The 22,127-nt window shown below is 38.1% G+C and overlaps 1 protein-coding gene across 1 annotated transcript in view; it reads right to left on the bottom strand.

Annotated features, from left to right (window-relative positions):
- LOC136857458 (uncharacterized) overlaps positions 1-22,127 on the bottom strand; it is a 374,657-nt gene that overhangs the window by 68,970 nt on the left and 283,560 nt on the right. Inside the window, exon 20 of the mRNA XM_067136132.2 lies at positions 5,344-5,433. Within this exon, the coding sequence (XP_066992233.2) occupies positions 5,344-5,433 (90 nt within the window). The remainder of the gene's footprint in view (positions 1-5,343; positions 5,434-22,127) is intronic.

The raw sequence follows: 22,127 nt of genomic DNA, 5'->3' as shown, positions 1-22,127 counted from the left end.
TCTGGGAGTGAACTGATTGCAGCAAGTCAAAATAACTGTTCCACCGAGTGCAAACATACGGTTTCATAGATGGTTGTAACCTCCCGTATAGGCCTCTTCTCTTAAAGTACGAAGCCAGAGATTTCACTGAATGGATAACAGCTAACACATTAGGAACACTTTCTTTCAAAAAGAGTCGTTCAGAACATGCTTCAAGACTGTATTAATAATATGAGCCATGCATGGAAGACGCTTGTATATGCTGACGGCCTTAACAATATTACTTCCCTGGCCTGTTACAAATGTAATTTTGTAAATATCTTCATGAGAAACGCCGTGTCCTTTCAAACGATCTTCCAATTCACTGCGAATATTTTCACCAGTTATTGGACAGTCAGGGAAGGCCGAACACAAGTCCGGCAGTCCGAACGGGTCCCAGGCAACCTGTCAGGCTTAGGGAAACCCAGGTTTTGGTTTGCTATGACTAGCGCGCTCGGTACGCGTGCACTCTTGCTTCGCTGGCGCTCAAGCTAAGCTGCTTTGCTTGTTGCAGAGCAGCTTGGGGCAGGCAAGCCTGAAGAACAATTTGTACACCTTTAGCTGTACCTTAATTAAGGCCACGGCCGCTTCCTTTCCCACTCCTAGCCCTTTCCTGTCCCATCATCGCCGTAAGCCTATCTGTGTCGGTGTGACGTAAAACAACTAGCAAAAAAAACATCTACCTATAGCAACATTTTGTGGAGATACACTGAACTTTATGTTAATATGAAGTTCTGAAGCTTACCTGTAGATTACACTATTCTGTTTAAGGTTGCCACCTAGGAACCTATGTTTGAGCTTTCATTTACAGTACATTCTTTTAGTACAAAATGTAATAGTTAGGGGTTGGTAACCCTTTTTCTTTGGTCACTTCTTAAGGTTTCTCCTAATGAACTTTATTCAACCAGTCATAGCCCAGTCTGCTACTATAAAAGGCAGGGTCAGTTGCCTGCTAAAGATTATCTTGACTATGTGATCAACAGATGAGGTTTTCGCCTCGCTTGAGGTAAATGGCATGCTGAGGCAACAAGTAAGGTAGGCTTCTTTATCCTAGACCATGTGACTCTACAAAACATCATGTGACTAACAGAGATACGTTTCCCCAACATTTCAGAATGTAAACTTTTGACGTGCCATACTTACTTCAGTTTTAATGTACAGATTTCATTAAGCTTAATTTTCTATCATGTAGTTTTCTTCTAAGATTTTCAAGCAGCAAATGTAATTGCCCTAAGGAGCACAATATCTTAAAAGGAAGCATGAGTGTAGACCCTTGTTTCCTTTTTTTGTTTCTTGTGACTAGGATTTTCTAAATTTAATTGCATCTTTCATTTTTCAATCATTAATTTTTCCTTCATTCCAGTCCAAGGTAGTATGGGGTTATCCTGTATTTCACTGGGCCTTGTGCCCCATTAGGTTTTATTTTTAGGCTATGCTATGGGATCGCTTGGTGCTTTTCAGAATTCCCTTTCTCTTCTGTGTGTTAGCCTACTTTCCAAATTTTTGTGATTTTTTGGAATTTAACTTGATCTTGGCCTATATTTGTAGCATGACCTTTGCTCCTGATTAGTAGCAGATTTCTTTCCATTCTTGTGTGTATTTTTGTTGGTTAACCTGACAAACAAAAGGGCAACGAGTGTTCATTAGTGTTTATTAGGGCATGTGAAGGCACTTGCACCTTTGAATTTGTGAGCTCAGTCCTCCCCTGTTATTAAAGAATCTCTGAGAGTTGTTGCCTTGTTATAAAATTAAATGTTTACTGATTGTTAGATATACCTATGTTTTGATCCTAAGGACACTTTTCCACCTGTTGCTATTTATTGATGGATAGAGTACTTTAGCATCTGCCTCTTAGCATAGGCCACAGCAAAGTGTAATTTCCACCGAAGTCCCAATCTCATCCATGGTTGTGACTATATGAAAGGAGGAGTGTGAGTGGTGCCGAGTAATGACATTCACAGCATGAAAGTGTGTCTGAGTGTTATGAACGGTGTTACTCATAGGGCAAATTGTGTTGCAATAACCAGCCTCTGGGCTGATAACCTAACAGACAAGGGCACTTCAGTACATTTAAGAGTGATTCAATAATTACATTATTCAGCAGATTAAGACATATTTCAGGGGGAATCGATATGCAGGATATGTAGGATGCTAACATTCTGCATGAACGGGATACTGAAAACAGGTTTATTTTCTTGATACATCACACACGTGTAACAAATGGAAACAACCATTGCTTTCTCAATTGCCTCTCATTGTTTGCTGGAGTGAAGACAAAGCAGGACTTCATTAAGATATGTTCCAAATTCCTAGGTGTTTGGACAGAAATAAACATAAATATTTCCAAATATTGAGTATGATTTAATAGAATCTGATGATGTTCTTTTAACAAAACATGTAATTCTTTGTTTAATAGTGCATATTTTTATTCCTTATTGAAAAGATTTTAAGTTACACCTCATCTTCTGATAGCAGTCATAATGAGCAGTTAAGTGATCATCATCATCTGCAGTTTCCAGCTGTTGGCCGGGTCTGCATAGTTAAGTGATATGAGTTGTAAAATTTGTTAAGAAGGAAGACATACTTTCCAGTGTCGACTCAGTTAAATGTACAATAAAATTAAATTCTTTCAAGGTCCACCTATTCAATACAATGATGTTTTATTGTGATTTAATCACATGTCAAATAGTCAAATGGTACTGTTTCGGCATCTATGTGCCATCATCAACCTTGAGTACAAATTAAAACAAGATATATATTCCTAAAACATCTAAAACACATTTTAACTCATTATAAAATAACATACAATTAATGTGGTGATACATGAAATACGATAAAATTATGATACAATTGGTGTGATATAAAATTCTTAAAATTCCGGCTGTTCGTTACATAATTCAGTCTGTGTGCATCCGGGATAAGTGAATTTTTGCAGTTGTATGCTGTCTATGTGAATGACATTTGTTCCTTTAGATATTAGGTGGTTCCAGGGAAGTTTACTTTGATCATATAAGATCGTGATGTAATTAGAGATGAATTCCCACTTCAATTTGAACCTGAAGGAGAATAGCCAAGTTAGACATTGGAAGCAATGTGTGGAAGTTACTAGAAACATTAGAATCGTTGAATGATGATTGACTCACCTTCAGCAGCATGTAAACGTGTTGTTACACAGACGGAGCCGGACGAAGTGTGTGGGCACGGTAAAGGAGGCGAGGGGAAGGAAGGAGGCGGAGCTCTTGTGGGGGAATGGAACTAAGGCGGGGCAGAAGGATGGGGTAGTGGGGGTAATTGACGGGAGTGTGTATTCCGGATTACTTGGAAAATCGAACTGTTTTTCGATAGTTTGGTATTTTTAAGCCAATCGATTAAAAGATCGAAAAGAATATTGGGTTTCTCATAAATCTCATTTAAATTGTAATTGGGGTTAAAATATTGGTCGCAGTTGATGTAACAACTTTCAATTATATTCATTATGGGTCCCTTGTTTACTGTTTGAAGAACTTCCATATCTTGTTCAATGTCGGTAAATTTGTGATTAGTGTCGTGCATATGTATACCCATGGCGGAGAACTTATTGTGTCTCATCGCGTTGACGTGTTCCGAATATCTAATCATAAAGTTGCGTCCTGTTTGACCTATGTAGGAGCTGTTGCATTAATTGCATTCATGCCGAAACTAGTACCATTTGACTATTTGACATGTGATTAAATCACAATAAAACGTCATTGTATTGAATAGGTGGACCTTGAAAGAATTTAATTTTATTGTAATCCCACTTCAATACGGAACCAATGAAATTCATAACTGTAAGTCAGTTAAATGTAACTTGAAAGCTTTCCAGTCTGTTGAACACACAAGTTAAATATAAATATTACAGGTATGTTATAGTGTTCAGTGGTGTTTATTAGGGTATGTGAAAGCACGTGGACCTTGGAATTTGTGACCTCAATTCTCCCCGGTTATTAAAGAAGGTATGTTACAATGTAATATTTATATTTAACTTATGTGTTCGACAGACTGGTAAGCTTTTACATTACATTTGACTTGTAAAATAGCAATTCCAATCTTTCTTGACAAAACTGCTTGCAACACAACAGAATAATCTGATCATGTTAAGTACCTAAATGGAAAATATTAAAGTCGGAAGGTATTAAGAGTTTAAACTGCTTGCAGCAGATGCTAAGATGGTGAGGGACATCCTTGCAGCGCTTTGAGCTGAGTGGTGGAGGATTGTAGCACTACTGAGTGTACAGAGTTCCAGCTAAAGTGGCGAGGCATTATAAGCATAGCAGATGGTGATGCCTGAGCATTTATTCCAATAAAATTAGTCATTTTCAAAATTCTGTATGCCACGAAATTTCCACCCTAATTGTTCTAAGACTACTGCATTTGTACATTATGTCAGATGTACAATTCTTTATTCAGTGATACACACATCACGGGCCAAAATTTAAATTCCGAGGTCAACATGAAGCAAATTAAGAAAATCTCACATTTTCGATGTTGTATAACTTTGCCTATAAGAGTTGTAGAGCAACCATTGTGGTACCATCATCTCGGACTCTGAAACTTTCTAATGTTCACATAAGGGTCAGAGAATTGACATTTAGATGATCAAATTGCTGATTTTTCAAAAAATTCATTGCAAATTTCCAATGTTTACAGTTATTCACAAACTGTACTGTACATGTATTTGTCCCATCTATTTGCAAACAAAATGAGACCAGAATATTTTAAATTGGTCAACAGATTAACTTGTTATGGTGCTCTGAAGCGTACTGAGTGCTCAAAACATGAGGCCCCTGCAGGAAGAGGTTATATCATCACACGAAATTTATCACTGTGACCTTGAATTACCTAGCAATATCTGAATATAAAATGAAATACTTATATTTTGCCAGAAACACCATGTTATCAAAAGATTAATTTCATAATACTAACTTTCCATGCATTCAAGCCTGCGGAGTAAGACGTTGTCACGCCAAAAATTTAGAAAAGAAAAGTCTTTCATATTATAACAAGATCTATGAACAAGCCCAAGAAATGCCAGTGACTACAGAAATCCATTGCAAGGCACCTCCAAAATTTGGTCTTCACAGAGTGAGGGTGTGTCGTCCTTCTGTGTTAGAGCCATGAAACAGTGTATGTGTAAGTATTAAGAGCTCTCTTCGGCTGGCTTTAAGCTGCTTGGCTGGAAATAAAGAATTTCCAGTTCGAGGAGAGGATTTTAGTCAGTAAATTCTTCTATCTATCCTGTTTCTTGTATAATTCCTAATATAAATAAATTATTCACTTGTCAAATTGCAAGTTAAGAACACTTACCTGAAGCTCATATCGCATCTTGTTCATTTGGACTTCCAAGGCAAATCGTAGCGAATTCTCTTCTCTCACTCTTTGTTCAAGTTCAGAAACCTATAAATTGAAAATACAACCATACAATCCTTATATTATTATTATTATTATTATTATTATTATTATTATTATTATTATATGCATGATATGTTTATTAATTTAGAAAATGATAGCTGCAGAAATTGGAATGGAACTCTCTCTCAATGACGGAAAAAATGTCTAGTATGAGCCTATAAGAAAGTGTGAAGATTACCACACCATTAGCCCAATATATCGTACATGTTATCATAAGGATTTATTTACAGAAGGATTGAAAGACAGGTTAACAATTTGTTTGTCCAACCCTTGTCCCGTTTCCCTACGGGGTCGGGTATGAGGTGAGATGAATTTGTCGTGGCGGTTTTTTTATGACCGGATGCCCTTCCTGACGTCAACCTCATCAGAGGAGTTAATGAGAGATGAAATGAATGACGTGATATATGATAGTAGGGAGAGGGTGAAACCCGGTGCCGGCACATAGCCTACTTCTGTCGAATAGCACCAAGGGGTCTGCTCAAGGCTTAACGTCCCCATCCGACGGACGAATCACCATCAACAGCGTCATATGCCCTCACTCCATATGAGCACTGCGGAGAGGTTTGGAATTTAATCCAGGCTTTTGGCACGCAATCTAGTGATTAGAAATTGTATACCACCACCTCCCCTACCCTGCCGGCCAACATTCTGATGGTGAAATTTTTTTCGACCAACGGGACTCGAACCGGCTAACCTCGGTTAACAATGAGCTCAGGAAAGACCAATTTGATTTTTGAAAGAATTGTAGGAAGTTGCAAGGCGCTCCTAACCTTAAGGCTGATAATTTTCTTCTTATTATTATTCTTAATGTACCATCTTCTAGTAAAATGTGGTGATCAACACAGCAATCTTGAATTTAGATGCAGCAGTATGGTATAGGGACCTCAAAACGTACTAGTCCATGAGATTCCTCAGCCATAAAGTTTGCCATCTGCCAGGTCTCCTAACTCATTCTATGACAAGTTGCATGATCCTTTACTTATCATTCGCATCATATGGCCGAAATACTCCAGCTTGCACTTTTTTATGTTCAACATGACTCTGGCCTTTTTTACCAGTTGATCCAACACCTTGGAAATCTGGATTTATTTTCCACCCACAAAATGCTGAGTATCCGTCTGTACACCCACATTTTGAATGCCTCCGGTCTTTTGCAGAGAGCCTGGGTAAGCATCCAACTTTCCTTTCCATACAGCAACATTGGAAAGATGTAGGCACGGACCAAATGGAGCCTAACGATCGGTTGTAGGCTGCAATTGCTAAGCAATTTTGTTATCTGCATGAAGATGCTCCTCACACACTTGATGCGGATCTTTATTTCTTGGCTGCAGTCCCATTGCTGGTTGAGGTAACATCCTACAAACCGGTAGCAAGGAACCTTAGCAATGGTCTCATTGCTGAGAGTGAGCTGCACATGGATGTCTTGCTGCTTACTGATGACCATGAACTGGGTTTTCCTAATGTTTTTTTACAACCCTCTGCTGCTCCAAGCTGTGTTTACTTTGCCTAATAATACCTGCAGGTCCATTGGATTGTCTGCTAATAACACCATGTCATCTGTGTACCAGGGTTTATTTACACACTCCTCATTGATAATGATACGTATGGTAGATGGTTCTTCTAAAGCTTCTGTAAAGAGTAGGGGTGATAATACATAGCCTTGTCAAAGAATATGATAGAATCTATTTCTTCTAACAGGTTTTCCTTAATCTTGACTGCTGTTTTCTGACCTCAACACAAGTTGGCAATGATTCTATGTCTCTGGTGTCAAGTCCACAGTTCTGCAGAATATGCATCATCTTCTCATGCTGGACTTTATATCAAATGCCTTTTTGTAGTCTATGAAACATGCAGAGACATCCTCATTGATTTCTAAGCAACAATGAACAAAAACTTGCATATATAAAAGAGCTCTAGTTCCAAGACTATTCCTGAATCCAAATTGTGTTTCACTTATCACTTTGCACTTAGCACAGATCCTGCCTTGAATAATCTTCAAGAATCTCTTAATAGTTTTTAATGTTACTGATTTTACATCCCATTAACTACTTTTACAATTTTCAGAGATGTAGAGGTGCCAGAATTTTGTCTACAGGAGTTCTTTAATGTTCCAGTAAATCTACCAACCTGAGGTTGTTTTATTTGAGCCCCTTCAAATACCACCAGACTGAGCTGGGATTGAACCTGCCAACTTGAGCTCAGAAGGCCAGCGCTCTACTGCATGAGCTACTCAGCCCAGTAAATAATCTCTTTAGGATATGGCTCATTAGACTGATGGTTCTGTGCTCTTTGCATCAGTCTTTTTGGGAAGAGTGATATACGAGTAAGTGGACCTGAGAAAATCTTCTGGGATTATTCCAGTCGAGTAGACTTTGTTGAATATTCTGTTAGAGTACTGATTCCTTTGTCGTCCAGGAGTCTGAGGTGCTCTGCATGTACTTCAGCAGGTCCAATGGCCTTGCAATTCTTTATTTGGCAGATGACAAGCCACACTTCGTCCTTCAAAATGGCGGAACCTGTGTTTGCTTCGTTCACACAATGTTCTTTGGGTTTATCATCACTGAACACTTCTTTGATATATGACTTCCAGGTCCAGGGCTTGAAATTATATTAGTCATTATGAAATTGTTTTTGTGATAAAAAATGTCATTCTTTTGCTACCGAAGCTCTAACTCTTGACATCTTTCTGCCATCCATTGTTCTTTTGCAGACACAACCTTCCTCTTAATTTCTTTCTTTGCTATTGGCTTTACGTCGCACCGACACAGATGGGTCTTATGGCAATGATAGGACAGGAAAGGGCTAGGACTTGGAAGGAAGTGGCTGTGGCCTTAATTAAGGTACAGCCCCAGCATTTGCCTGGTGTGAAAATGGGAAACCACGGAAAACCATCTTCAGGGCTGCCGTCAGTGGGGTTCGAACCCACTATCTACCGAATACTAGATACTGGCTGCACTTAAGCGACTGCAGCTATCGAGCTCGGTCTTAATTTCTTTGTGCAGCTGGTTGTATTTATGCAACTCTAAGTTCTTCCAATTCTGCCGCTCATCTATGAGTTCCAATATCTTGGTGGTCATCCATGGTTGCTTCTTAATCTGTTTTTCAAGGATTAAGTGTTGTTTCCCTGTATCCATCTGAATCTACACTCATGTTCATAAAAAACAGAACAACTTGAAAGACTAGAGATAGGAAGTTCATATTTACAGGACATGTTCATTAGTACGTTCTGCAGAAACGATTAGCATTTCAGTCACCTAGGTTCAGCATGTGTCTTGTTACCTAGTAGACACTGGGTCCTCCATGGGTACTGATAACTTGTTCCATGCGTGATGGCATCGACGCACATAAGGTGCGAATGATGTTTAGGGTATAGCCACCCATGCTGCATTCACCTGGTTCCACAGTTCATCTTTGGTGGTTGGCATTGTATCACAGCGCCGCACCCATTGTTTCACCATATTCCACACATTTTCAATTGGCGACAAGTCCGGTGATCGGGCAGGCCAGAGCAACAGTCTTACATCCTGTGACAACAAGGTGGCATGTGTTCATGCAGCAACATGTGGTCACGCATTGTCCTGCTGAAATATGGCATCTGGGGTGTCGTGCAGAAAGGGTATGGCTACAGGTCACAGGATGTCATTCACGTAGGTCAAACTGGTCACAGTGCCCTGGACACGCACCAACAGTGATTTGTGGTTGTACCCAATAGCACCCCACATCATAAGGCCTTGAGTTGGCGCTGTATGTCTTGTGCGAATGCAGTAAATGTGATGCCTCTCCCCTGCCTACGGCGAACCAAAATATGGCCATCATTTTTAAACAAACAAAACTGGATTCATCCAAAAACACTATCTGCTGCCATTCCTGTCCCTAGTGACGTTGTTCCATACACCATTGCAGTCTAGCATGTTTATGCACATTAGTCAAAGGTAGGCAGAGAAGTGGATGACGTGCTGGTAACCCAGACCAGAATAAACGGCAATGGACTGTCATCCTGATAGTGTATGATGTGTTACACTGTTCCACTGTTGTGCCAGAGCCGAGGAGGACACAGATCTGTCCTGCAATGCCATTCGAATGAGGTGTCGATCTTCTCGGGGGGTGGTCTGGGTGGTGCAACAAGACCCTCTCGTCGTGTTCTACGGCCTTTTGTGAAACATTCTGTACACGCCCGTTGCACTGCCGACACACTTTTTCCCACACAAGCAGCAATTTCCCGGATGGATGCATAACATTTTCTTATGCCAATAATGCGCCCTCTTTCAAACTTACTCATTTGACGGTACAGTTCTCACATATGACTGCGAGGCATCCTGCACATCTGCTCACTGACCCATTACCTTCAGTTTATAGCAACAACGAGAGCCGCAGGCACATTTTACCAGTCGGTAGTGGTGTGCTGAGATATCGATATGGACCTTGAACCTGAGGGTCAACATGGTTCAAATGCTAATCATTTCTTCAGAACATACTAATGCACATATCCTGTGAATATGAACGTCCTATCTCTAGTTTTTCACGGTGTTCTGGTTTTTATGAACATGAGTGTACTTCACTTCTGTTCACAAGACTTCTGACAGCGCTACCTAAAGCCAGAGCATTAACTAAAATTCACAAGGCTGGCATTCGATGAGACCGATAGTCAACTTTAGGCCCAATCCACTATACAAGGTGTCTCAATTCATCCAAAAGTTTCTCAACAATAATTATAGGTTTCTTTAACTAAAAAATCCACCAGGAATACTACTAAATTAGTAAATTAAGTCAAAGCCATAAAAATCCGTTCAAACCTATCTATTCATTCGTTTGATATAACCAATAGGTATCTCAGAATACCAATTAATGAACTTTGTGACATCATTAAAAATAATTTTTAAGCACATGGTAAGCTAAGCCAGCAGGAAATCTTGGAGATTCTTTCTATATTAGAAATTGTTTTACACAATAATTATTTTAGTTTGGATAATATAATCTATCAACAGAATACATTAGTTATGGGATCACCAGCTTCTGGAATTTTAGAAGAGATTTAGTTCGACAATTTAGAATACAACAAAATTATTAATAATACGAAGTTCAAAAATATTTGCTTTTGGGTCTGGTATGTGGATGACCTTCTTTGTCATAATAGATAATAACACTGAAAATGCACCTTCCACTTTAATTAACTTGAACGCCCTTAATCCACATATTAAATTCACGTTAGAGTCAAAATCTAAATCAATCTCTAAACATTTTAGATTTAATTATCATTAGAAATTCAAACTTTATCAGCTACCGTGTTTATAGAAAGCCAACTCAAACAATTAACACCATACAACAAGGTTCATTACATCCCCTATCCCATAAGAAAGCAGCCTACTACAGTATGGTACATCATGCCTTTAACATTCTGTTATCCAAGAAAGATCTTAAAAATGAATTATATCTCATACATAACATTGCTAAAAATAATATAGAAAATATAATTAATCAAATTAAACATGATCTATCACCCACCTTATCCAGAGAAATAATTTCAAAATGTACAATTTCTACCTTTACACTTAATAACGAGAACATTTACCAGATATCTAATATTTAAAAAAAAACCATAATCACAAATAGCCTACAGAACCAATAATAATGCATCCATTATTTACAACACTCACTCTATCAAGCAACAAAGTAAGTTTTCCAAATTTGGTGCATATAAAGTAAAAATGCCTTTGCTGGCGAGATGTAGTGTTTACAGTGCACTATGTCTTCTGGTATGGGCTATATCAAATTTGTTACTTTCATTGACCTGTCTCAGTCTCATCCTTGGCTTTGACAATATGAAAGTGACTGAGGTATGAATGATGCTAGTAATACCATTCCTTATGCAGCCAGTCCCTGCTATGAATGGTATGAAAATATCGCTCATAGGGTCGGTTGGTGCATGCATTTCAGTGGGCTTGGCAGACTGATATGTAACAGCAACGGCTGGCTCGGTGAGGAAAGCAACGGGAAACTACCTCAGTCCTCATTTCCCTAGTACGCCTCTTCAGTAATGCCTAGGCTATTTATGACAGCTGTTGGTGGAGCTGAAGAGGATCAAACCAGCCTTTGGGCTGAATACCCAACATACAACATACATACATAAAGTAAAATGTAGTGACTGTAATGCCACATACGTAGTTTCATCACAAGGTATTCCGAGCATGATAACGCTATTAAATGTAATAGATTTTCGGCAATTAGATAATATATATGGAGAAGTGTAATCACAAGTTCAAGTATTGAGCGGAATATGAAGATTCTTAAAACAGCTGATAAGGGCACTTTACCAAATATAATCAAAAATTGTTTTATACATTTGGAGCAGTATTAAAATCCCGTTTTAAATCTCAATGAGATATCCGAGAGATCTAATATCTTATTTGTTAACATCATACCATTTTATGACAGACGTAAATCACCCGTCAGTTCCGTCATAGTGTAAACATGCCTTACCCCTCCCACTTTCCTTTCCACTATCAACCTACCCACATCCACCATCAACCTTGTTATTGTAGTTTGTGTCGCATAAGGATACACATGCTGGACAATGCATTAAATGGGAGTGAGTCTCATATAACTTACTTTGCTTCCACATGACTCGCATACATATTTTTTTTTTTGCTAAGGGCTTTACGTCGCACCGACACAGATAGGTCTTATGGCGACGATGGGATGGGAAAGGCCTAGGAGTTGGAAGGAAGCGGCCGTGGCCTTAATTAAAGTACAGCCCCAGCATTTGCCTGGTGTGAAAATGGGAAACCACGGAAAACCATCTTCAGGGCTGCCGATAGTGGGATTCGAACCTACTATCTCCCGGATGCAAGCTCACAGCCGCGCGCCTCTACGCGCACGGCCAACTCGCCCGGTACTCGCATACATAGATAATCACTTTTTTATTTTACTTACAGATACTTTTCTTGCTTTACTGTGGTTTGCATTGAAAATAAACTTGGATTGAACTCGTGTACTTTGATGTATCACAGTAAGATGTTCCCCAGCCTACCATTAAGTATTTGACACCTTCAAGAACACAAATAGCTTCACATAAGCTATCATATAACGAATCTCTAGACAATTTTGCTTTCTTATAACAAACTACATGTATTATCTTCAAGTTTTAACACAGAGTTTTAGTCAACATTTTAAACAGACTTTTATCATCATAACAAACTATACACCAGGAATATGCACTTCTTTTTTTACAATTTTGCTTTATGTCACACCAACACAGATAGGTCTTATGGTGACGATGGGATAGGGAAGGCCTAGAAGTAGGAAGGAAATGGCCATGGTCTTAATTAAGGTACAGTCCCAGCATTTGCCTTGTGTGAAAATGGGAAACCATGGAAAACCATCTTCAGGGCTGCCAACAATAGGGTTTGAACCTACTATCTCCTGGATGCAAACTCACAGCTGTTGCATGACCAACTCACCCAGTATATTTAAATTTAAAACATCAGCAGATTTTATCGTTCTTCATTGTATGTATTTCATTGTGTTATTGTCATGTCAATTTGTACGATTTATGGCTGAAGATGATTTCCTAGAAAAGTTGAAACTAATACCATGGTGTTTTAACTTATAATAAATGTGTATTGAAAAGGTGGAACTCTTTCATTTGATCTGTTAGCGATTGAGGTTGTCGTTTCCAGCGTAGCATACAGTGTGCTCACCTGTAGTGCACTGTCCTGAATCTGGGCAATGCATCTCACTGATTCTCAGGATTCTCTCCATTTTACAAATGGTATTCGCAATCTTTCCTATGTAATATACAGTGGTCTGCCAAATTATTATACTCAGAACAAGTATTTGCCTTTTTTAACAGCAAAGCTGTAATATTTTCCATTGTTAGTTCTACAGCTTGTCCATTCATGAGTTATTTATTCTTTGGAGACTGCTGCATATATCAAGAAGTTGGCAAGTCCTGAAATAGTGTTGTGTCATTGTTGGTGAGCCTGGAACTTCAGCACTATTGGCACGCAAGTTGTGTATTACTATTGTTCGTTGATGTCCTATAGTTATTGTGGTCTATCTGTTCTTCTCTTTCAATGTTTGTAATTACAAGTAACTTTTACAGTATGGAATGCGGAGTACTTAGTAATAAGAAGCTGTGTGGAAAAATGCATTAAATCCGTTGTTATTCCCCGTTTAGGAATTCTAACCTACAAATTGAGATGGGGAAGCGTTGTGACATAACCCCTTGTAAGAAAGCCACAATTTCTACATTATTGCCCCACTGTAAGTATAACCAACGGCAGATTGCATCAATCGTGGGGGTTTCACAGTCATCACTGAGTGATATCGCCAAAAAAATGAAAACAAGCACACCTCTTGGCTCATGCCGCAGAGGTCAGTGGGGCAGAAAAAGAATAACTTTGCCCAGAATTAACAGAATAATTCGAAATTATGCAACAAAAATTTGTCTTACACCTGCTAAAGTGTTAACCAATAAACTGGGATTCCTTTGTCGCAAAGAACTTTAGAACGGCGTTACAAAGAGATGGATCTGAAGTGACACTGTCCTTTAAAGAAACCAAACTTGACAACTGCTATGAAACCAACAATGCTTCAGTGGGGTAAGGATCACAAAAATTGGTCAGAGGAAGATTGGAATGAGGTCTGTAAAATTGCACATGCAATTTCTTGTGTTCTCATGGTGTAAGATAATATTGATTAAAACTTTCTTGCACTGGCATTGTATTTTTTAGGTTTGCTTCTCAGATGAATCTTCAATACTGATCCTTGATGATAAAACCGAGTTTGTTCAACGCCGCACCCATGAAAAATTCAATGAAGAATGTGTTGTAGAACAGGTGAAACATCCTCTCTCCATAATGATATGATCTGTGATTAGCAGCAAGGGTAATGGCCCTCTGTATATTGTTCAAGGCACAATGGGGAAGGATCAGTACGAGCTGGTGCTAAGGAACAAACTTTTGCCTCAAGTCTCAGAATGGTTCCCGAAAAATGATTTTACCTCCATGCATGAATCACCACCATGCCACAAGACTAAATCGGTAACAGCATTCCTACAAAATCAAAAATCATGTATTGGACTGGCTAGTCAACTCGCCTGACATGAATCCAATAGAAAATATTTGGAAGGCACTGAAAAAAGAAATTACTTAACAAGGTGTCATTACAAGCAAGAACATGCTCCTAGAAAGACTTAATAAGGTCTGTAACAGCCCGTATATGAAGGAACGGGCAAGAAAACGCATAACGAGTATGCCAGGAAGGGTCTCTGCACTGATTGTGGCTACGGGTGGCTTCACAAAATACTAAACGTTTGATCATTACAAAGACAATTATAGTTAGGAAACTGTTTTTTGTGTGAAAAATGGTAAACAGAATATGTGAAATACAAATGAAATAAAGATAATGCATGAAACATTCCCAGAAATATATTTATTTTGCCAGAATGTTAGCAAATCCATGTATTTTCAATCTGAGTATAATAATTTGGCAGACCACTGTACTTCTTGCATTCCATGTTGCAATCCAGATGGGCGACCCAGAGATTCTAAGTGTTCTCTGACCATCTAAGGTCTGACAAGCCAGTTCTTTTGAAGCTGCAGCCCACCAACAAGATGGGTTCCAGTAGCATTTCCTCCACTGAGGGCCACCACTCCCTTTGGGGGGCAGGGGGGCTCCTCTGCCCAAAGTCATTGGCCCCCCTAGGGAGAGCTAGTTTAACTAACCACCACCTGAAATTTGGCTTCAAGTTACTCGCTGCATGCTACCATGGCAGGAGATCCTGGCCAGACGGCTGATAATCAAAATCAAATAAGGAAGATCAAGTCCATGGTTATGATATTTGTAGACTTAGAAAAGGCTTCTGATAGTGTAGATTGGACAAAGTTTTTGAAACTGTTAAGAGGACTGGAATTAAGTATAAGGAATGAAAAGTTATTTATAATCTGTACAAAAAATGAACTGCAGTGACCAGAGTTGAGGGATATGAGAAGCAACAGTAGGGGGTGGTGGTAATTTTTGTTTTAAGAGATCCACCAGGGAGTGAGGGAGGGGTGTAGTCTAACTCCCTTACCTTTTAATATACAGAGCAGGCAATGAAGAAAATCAAGGAGGGATGTGGAAAAGGGGGTTGCTGTTCAGAAAGAAAAGCAATTTCAAAATATGGTATTAAACTTCCCCATGGGAAAATCAAATAATCACAAATACGTCTTATATGTGTCTCAGTCATGGCCATCCATCAACGGTTGCTAATTTCAGATGATCACCAGCCATAAGATATCACCTGCCCAGTTGCTAGGTAACATTTTCTGGCCATCTGTCCATACTTCACATTACAGCCTGCACAGTCGCTAGGTTACACTTCATCACACATTAGTTACATGATACTATTTCGTTAGACAAATATTCAGATGGCTCCCAGCTGTAAGACATTTTAATGTCAAAACTCTCAGATTTGCTCATAATAATCCAAATCAGCCAAAGATTTGGAAGAGATTTATCGAGTTAGTTGGCCATGCATTTTGTAATATTACCCCTAAATATCTACAAGATTCTGCTCAATTACCTTCTCATCGACTCATCGCACCGCCGCAACTATTGCCTGCCATCATTCAACTGAACGTTTCAACTCTCCATACGGCTGCTCGCTACGTCATCGAAACGTCACCTTTACAAAAGAACTTGGTATTTAAAATTATTCTAGTGGCTTCCAAATGCGGTGTGGCAAGGATTACACATGTGATTACATGCCATATATTTTCATCTTCTCCGCCTGGACTATGTTTCGAGACAAAATGGGTGAGCACAGGCATTTATGCTTGTGACTTTTAACTCCCACTGCCCTTCCATAATTAAGAGTTTACTTTGCAGGTCGCTTCCCTCCCATCTCGCACCAGGCTTGCGTTCTCTTCCCTTTTCATTAATAGGGTTCTGTCCTTCTTAAATTGTTTATGGCCTGTTAGCCCTTGGTACTAGGACTCTTGAAAGAGCAATTAAGTGTACAGTTTATTGTTCTGCCACCATCCAGATTTTTTCTCATTACACTGTATGTGGCTGGTTCAAATTAATGTTATGTCACTTGCTGTTGATTTTAATGCCGTTGCAATTTCAATCTGATTTTTAAATCTTTTGGTTCTCCTTTCTAATTTTATTTGTTGGTTCAAAAATACATATTGTTATTCATCCTGTTAAATCATGATTTCTTTTCACCCTTCGTGTGATTTCAGTACCTACCACGAATACCTCTAAATCCCCAGTCGCTTCCCTAATCTATAGTATTAAAAAAAATTATCGTTAAAGTTCCAAGCCCATAAATCAGAAGAAAATGCTAACAACCTAAAAAATATCAGGATAAAGTTCTCCCAAAACATTAGAAAAATTAAGAGAGAATTTCATAAGGATATAATAAACTCTATTGAAGTTAATTACCATAATACCAACTCTAGAGACTATTATAAAATTTTTGGAAGACAACTACAGAAATATGCTCCTCCTACACTAATGTTGAAAGATGAAAATGGAAAAATGGCACATAGCAGTAGTGAAAATGCTGAGATTATGGCAAAAGCATTCAGTAAACTTTTGAACTGTGAAGAACAGAAGGAACTATTACAAATGAATACAAATACTTGAATGTTTGTCTAACCTTTGTCCCGTTTCCCTACGCGGTCGGGTATGAGGTGTGATGAATCTGTTGTGGAGGATTTTTATGACCTCATCGGAGGAGTTAATGAGATGAAATGAATGACGTGATATATGATAGTAGAGAGAGGGTGAAACCCGGTGCCGGCACATAGCCTACTCCTGTCGAATAGCACCAAGGGGTCTGTTCAAGGCTTAACATCTCCATCCGACGGACGAATCACCATCAACAGCGTCATATGCCCTCACTCCATATGAACACTGCGGTGAGGTTTGGAATTTCATTCAGGCTTTTGGCACACAATCTAGTGATTAGAAATTGTATACCACCACCTCCCTTACCCTGCCGGACAACATTCTGATGGAGAAATTTTTTTTCGACCAACGAGACTCGAAGCAGCTAACCTCGGTGTCAGACCGTTTGGACTTCAGCGCCTTAATGGTCATGGCCACCAGGAGGACTAATACAAATACTCCAATGAAAACCAAATTTAATAACATAAACCCTCCAACATTTCAAGAATTTAAAAAAGCACTAAAAGAACTTAAAAATTATAAGGCATGTGGCGAAGACGAGGTTTTTGTAGAAATGTCAAAATATTCAAGTAATATGGTTCGGATTTCCTTACAGATGGCTTTAACAAAAATTCGAAACACTGAACAGTTTCTAGAACATTGGACAATAGCCTTAACACACCCTCTTAAAAAAATAAAAAAAGAGATATGAGTAATCTGGTAATTATAGAGGATTGTCTATTTTGGACTGCACATACAAGATTTTTTCCAAGATCTCATATGGAAGGATTAAAGATCAACTAGAAAAAGAGTTAGGAGAATACCAAGGAGGCTTTAGACCCTGGGGAAGTTGTGCTGAAGAGAGCACTCTAAAATGAATAATGGCATACTACAGAAAACAAAACACGCCTATAGTAATAACATTTGTTGACTTTAAGAAGGCATATGATAGTATACATAGACCTTCAATGTTAAAAATTTTACAGAATTTTGGACTCCATCCTTAATTAATTATTCTGATAGAACTTACTTTAACCAATACCATATCAAAAGTAAAGTTTAAAGGAGAGGTTTCTGAACCATTTTTTATTAAAACAGGTTTAAGACAAGGAGACTGTTTATCACCATTGCTATTTAATTGTGCATTAAAATTTATAATAAGGGAATGGTACAAAGTCAAGCTAAAGAACATAAAAGTTGGAAGCTCCACACAAAATTTAATTTTAAACTGTTTAGGATTTGCTGATGAGTTGATGACCTTGCTCTATTGTCCAACAATATTCAGGAAACTCGACACCAAATCTCTACAGGAGATAGCACAAAAAATAGGTCTTACAATATCCTTTGAAAAAAACTGAGATCATGTTTACACATCCCCCACTGGTAAATAAAATAACAATTTCATGGGCAAGAAATCAATATTGCTGAAAAATTTTCTTTTTGTTAGTCGCTTTACGTTGCACCGACACAGATAGATCTTATGGCGACGATGTGATAGGAAAGGCCTAGGAGTTGGAAAGAAGTGGCCATGGCCTTAATTTAGGTGCAGCCCCAGCATTTGCCTGGTGTGAAAATGGGAAACCAGGGAAAACCATCTTCAGGGCTGCTGACAGTGAGATTCGAAGCCACTATCTCCTGGATGCAAGCTTACAGCCGCGTGGCCCTGACCGCACAGCCAACTCGCCTGGTAATTTAAGAACTTAGGAGAAATCATAACTTATAATCTTAATGAGAAACCAGCTTGGCATAACAGAATAAATAAATGAAACAAAGCAAATTATATTACCAAGACTACACACAAGAAAAAAAAAAGCTTATCGACAGCAGCAAAATTAAGACATTATAAAAAGAGTCACACAGCCAGAAATAACTTATGCTAGTGAAACCATTTTTAAAACCACTAATACAGCAAAAACAGACAAAATACTTAAGACAGAAAAAAAAATAAAAATTAGAACATGCATAAATAAACAGTATCAAGTTAATGGAGAATAGCATCAAATAAAACAGTTTATCAGGAAATTAAACCAGTATTGAGCATGATTAGGAAAAAACATATATCATTCTTTGGACATCTTATCAGAACATCTGATACAAGAAATATCCAAAGAATAATTGAAAAATTATGGAATAGCAAGACCAAGATTAAATGGATCACGGAAATTAAGGAGGATATTAAAGATATTAAAGAGCTACAAATAACAATAGATGATCTCAAAAATAAAACAGAAAAAATTAAGATACTTCAAGACACACACACACCAGGCTACAGACCAAGATAAATAAAAGGTCTAATGGGAGGGTATTTTCAACAGAACAAAGGAAGACAGCATCTCACAGAATGAAAAAATACTGAATCAAGAAATCCTTTGTATAATTTACTAGAGTGGTCCAATGTAGACCAATAGAGAATCTGCCACACGGGCAACAGTCCTAAAAGCAGATCAGTGGTGACTCATTGACTGAAAAATTTAAAAAAAATGGAAGAGATGCTGAATGGAATGGGTACAGTTTTGAAAACTGAGTATAAAGTGAAACAAATACAAAACAAAAATGACAAAATGTAGAAGAATGGCAGGTGAAGAACATAATATTAAGACTTGGACCTAAAATCATCAATGACAGAAGAAGTAAGCAGGATGTATGTATGTAGGTTAGCATTAACAACGAAAGCCCTCGTGAAAAAGAGGAATCTACTTTCCACAAACATAAGTGTGGGGTGGAAGAGAAATAGTGGCAACACTACTATGGACATGAAACTAAATGGAGTTATTATTACTTCTACCACATGTTACTCTGTCTAACGTACCTCACTGTAAATGGAATCGTCTACCCGTTGAAAAGCGACAATGCTGTGCTGAGAAGAAGCCAGTCTTGTGTGAGTTACAGCTCTCTAAACTATTGTGTGTGTTGTGAATTCACCATGTTTACTGTTTTGAATTGTCTCAAGTACCAATACTGCATTCTTGATCTTTCTTTTAAATGTATTTACATTAAAATCATTTCATAGATCTATATACTGACACAAGTGTGGTAACAGGTATAACTTAGAAATAAGATTCTCTCATCCATGGGTAACTAATGCAGATATCAAGCTTGAATAATAATTATTATTTTACGATTGTGATTATTATTATTATTATTATTATTATTATTATTATTATTATTATTATTATTATTATTATTATTATTATTATTATTATTATTATTATTATTATTATTACTTGTATGTATGGCTGTGAAGTGTTACATCATGTTGGTATTTGTATTATTATCAAGATATGATTGTGTTGTGTGTGAGATTATGAAACATGTGTTGTACAAAGACATTGATATCAGTTCAGTTAATGTAAATACCTGTAAATTAATATTATAATTTATTCTTACCTGTGTATATAAATTGTAATCCATAATTGTGAAACACACTGTAACTTCCAGAATGGCATACACACTAGAATAATTGGAATATTCTGTACACTATTTCTATGTATTAGACACTCTGGAACATTCAAGAAGGTAGTTTCATTTGTAACTTATCTTTCTGGAAATCTGGCCAGATATATATAAAGAGACAATCTTGAGGGTGAAGTCAGTTACTGTTAGTTACTCTTGAGTTACTGAAGTTGAGGTTTGGAAGCACGTGGTATTCGGTGTTAGTTGTCAACTGTTTAAATATGGTGATTGTTGATATTCTACAAGTGAAGTGTTTTTGTGTTGTGGTACTGCGATTAAGGTTGTATGTGTGTATTAATTTGTAAATATATGTGAAAATATAATTGTATCAACTGACAGCATCTCGTGTGCGTCTTTGTGGATACGTTAACTGGTGACTGTGACAGGACTCTATTGAAGCTATTGGACTTGAAAATGAACAACCAGAAGACCATGGTGATGCTCAAACAGTTAACTTCCTTCATTCAGGCTCAGGCTAAGAACATCGAAGCCAAGTTTGGAGAACTCGAGAAGAATATCGGAAAACTCAAGAAGAATATCGTGGTCCAGTTGGAAAAACTCGACGAAAAAATCAGGGCCCAGTTCAAGACCAGAGCGATGTCAGAAGAGTGCACCGATTACGCGATCGCTGGACTTCGTGAGCAGGATATGGAAGCACGACGCAGCCCGCAGCCATGTCTGAACTGCGAGGAAGTTGTGGGGGAATTCGGCAGGCGTGGCATTGTCCACAGTTGGGATGTTCAGCGTGGAGCAGAACTATGGGAGGCCCAGACAATGTCCCAGGAGATGGAGGCAGCAATGGCAATGACACAGCCAGTGGGACCCCCTCTAGGAGATGGAGAACCAATGGGGTCTGAACCGACAACCATCAAACGAGGGTGCCACCTGACAGAACACCAAGGTACGAATGAGGGGAAAGCCAGTGGAGTTTTGAATGCCACGCGAGGAACTGTGGATCGCCGTCGCCGGAAGCGGGGGCACCGTCGACCGAGTCCAGCGGACCCACCATGGGAAGGCGGTGGCCCCCGATGGAATCGCCGGGCTACGAACTGTGGACTTTGACAGCGCCAACAGGAGGGCTGTGTGACTGCGGTAGTCTGTGTGTGGTTAAATAGAGAGGACCAAGAGAGTGTGACAAAGTGTGGAAATTTTTTCAAGTTATAAAGGGGATATTGACGCAAGTGCGATGACAGGTATAACTTGAAGACAATATTCTCTCACCCATGGGTAACTAATGCAGATATTGAGCTTGAATAATAATAATAATAATAATAATAATAATAATAATAATAATAATAATAATAATAATAATAATAATAATAATAATAATAATAATAATAATTATTATTATTATTATATATTATATTATATATTATATTATTATATATTATATTATATAATATTATTATTATTATTATTATTATTATTATTATTATTATTATTATTATTATTATTATTATTATTATTATTATTATTATTATTATTATTATTATTATTATTATTATTATTACTTGTATGTATGGCTGTGAAGTGTTACATCATGTTGGTATTTGTTTTATTATTATTACTAC

The sequence above is a fragment of the Anabrus simplex genome, chromosome 1 (assembly GCF_040414725.1).
Source record: "Anabrus simplex isolate iqAnaSimp1 chromosome 1, ASM4041472v1, whole genome shotgun sequence".
NCBI lineage: Eukaryota > Metazoa > Arthropoda > Insecta > Orthoptera > Tettigoniidae > Anabrus > Anabrus simplex.
The sequence above is the reverse complement of the archived record's forward strand: the minus strand, read 5'-3'. Positions and strand labels throughout refer to the sequence as shown.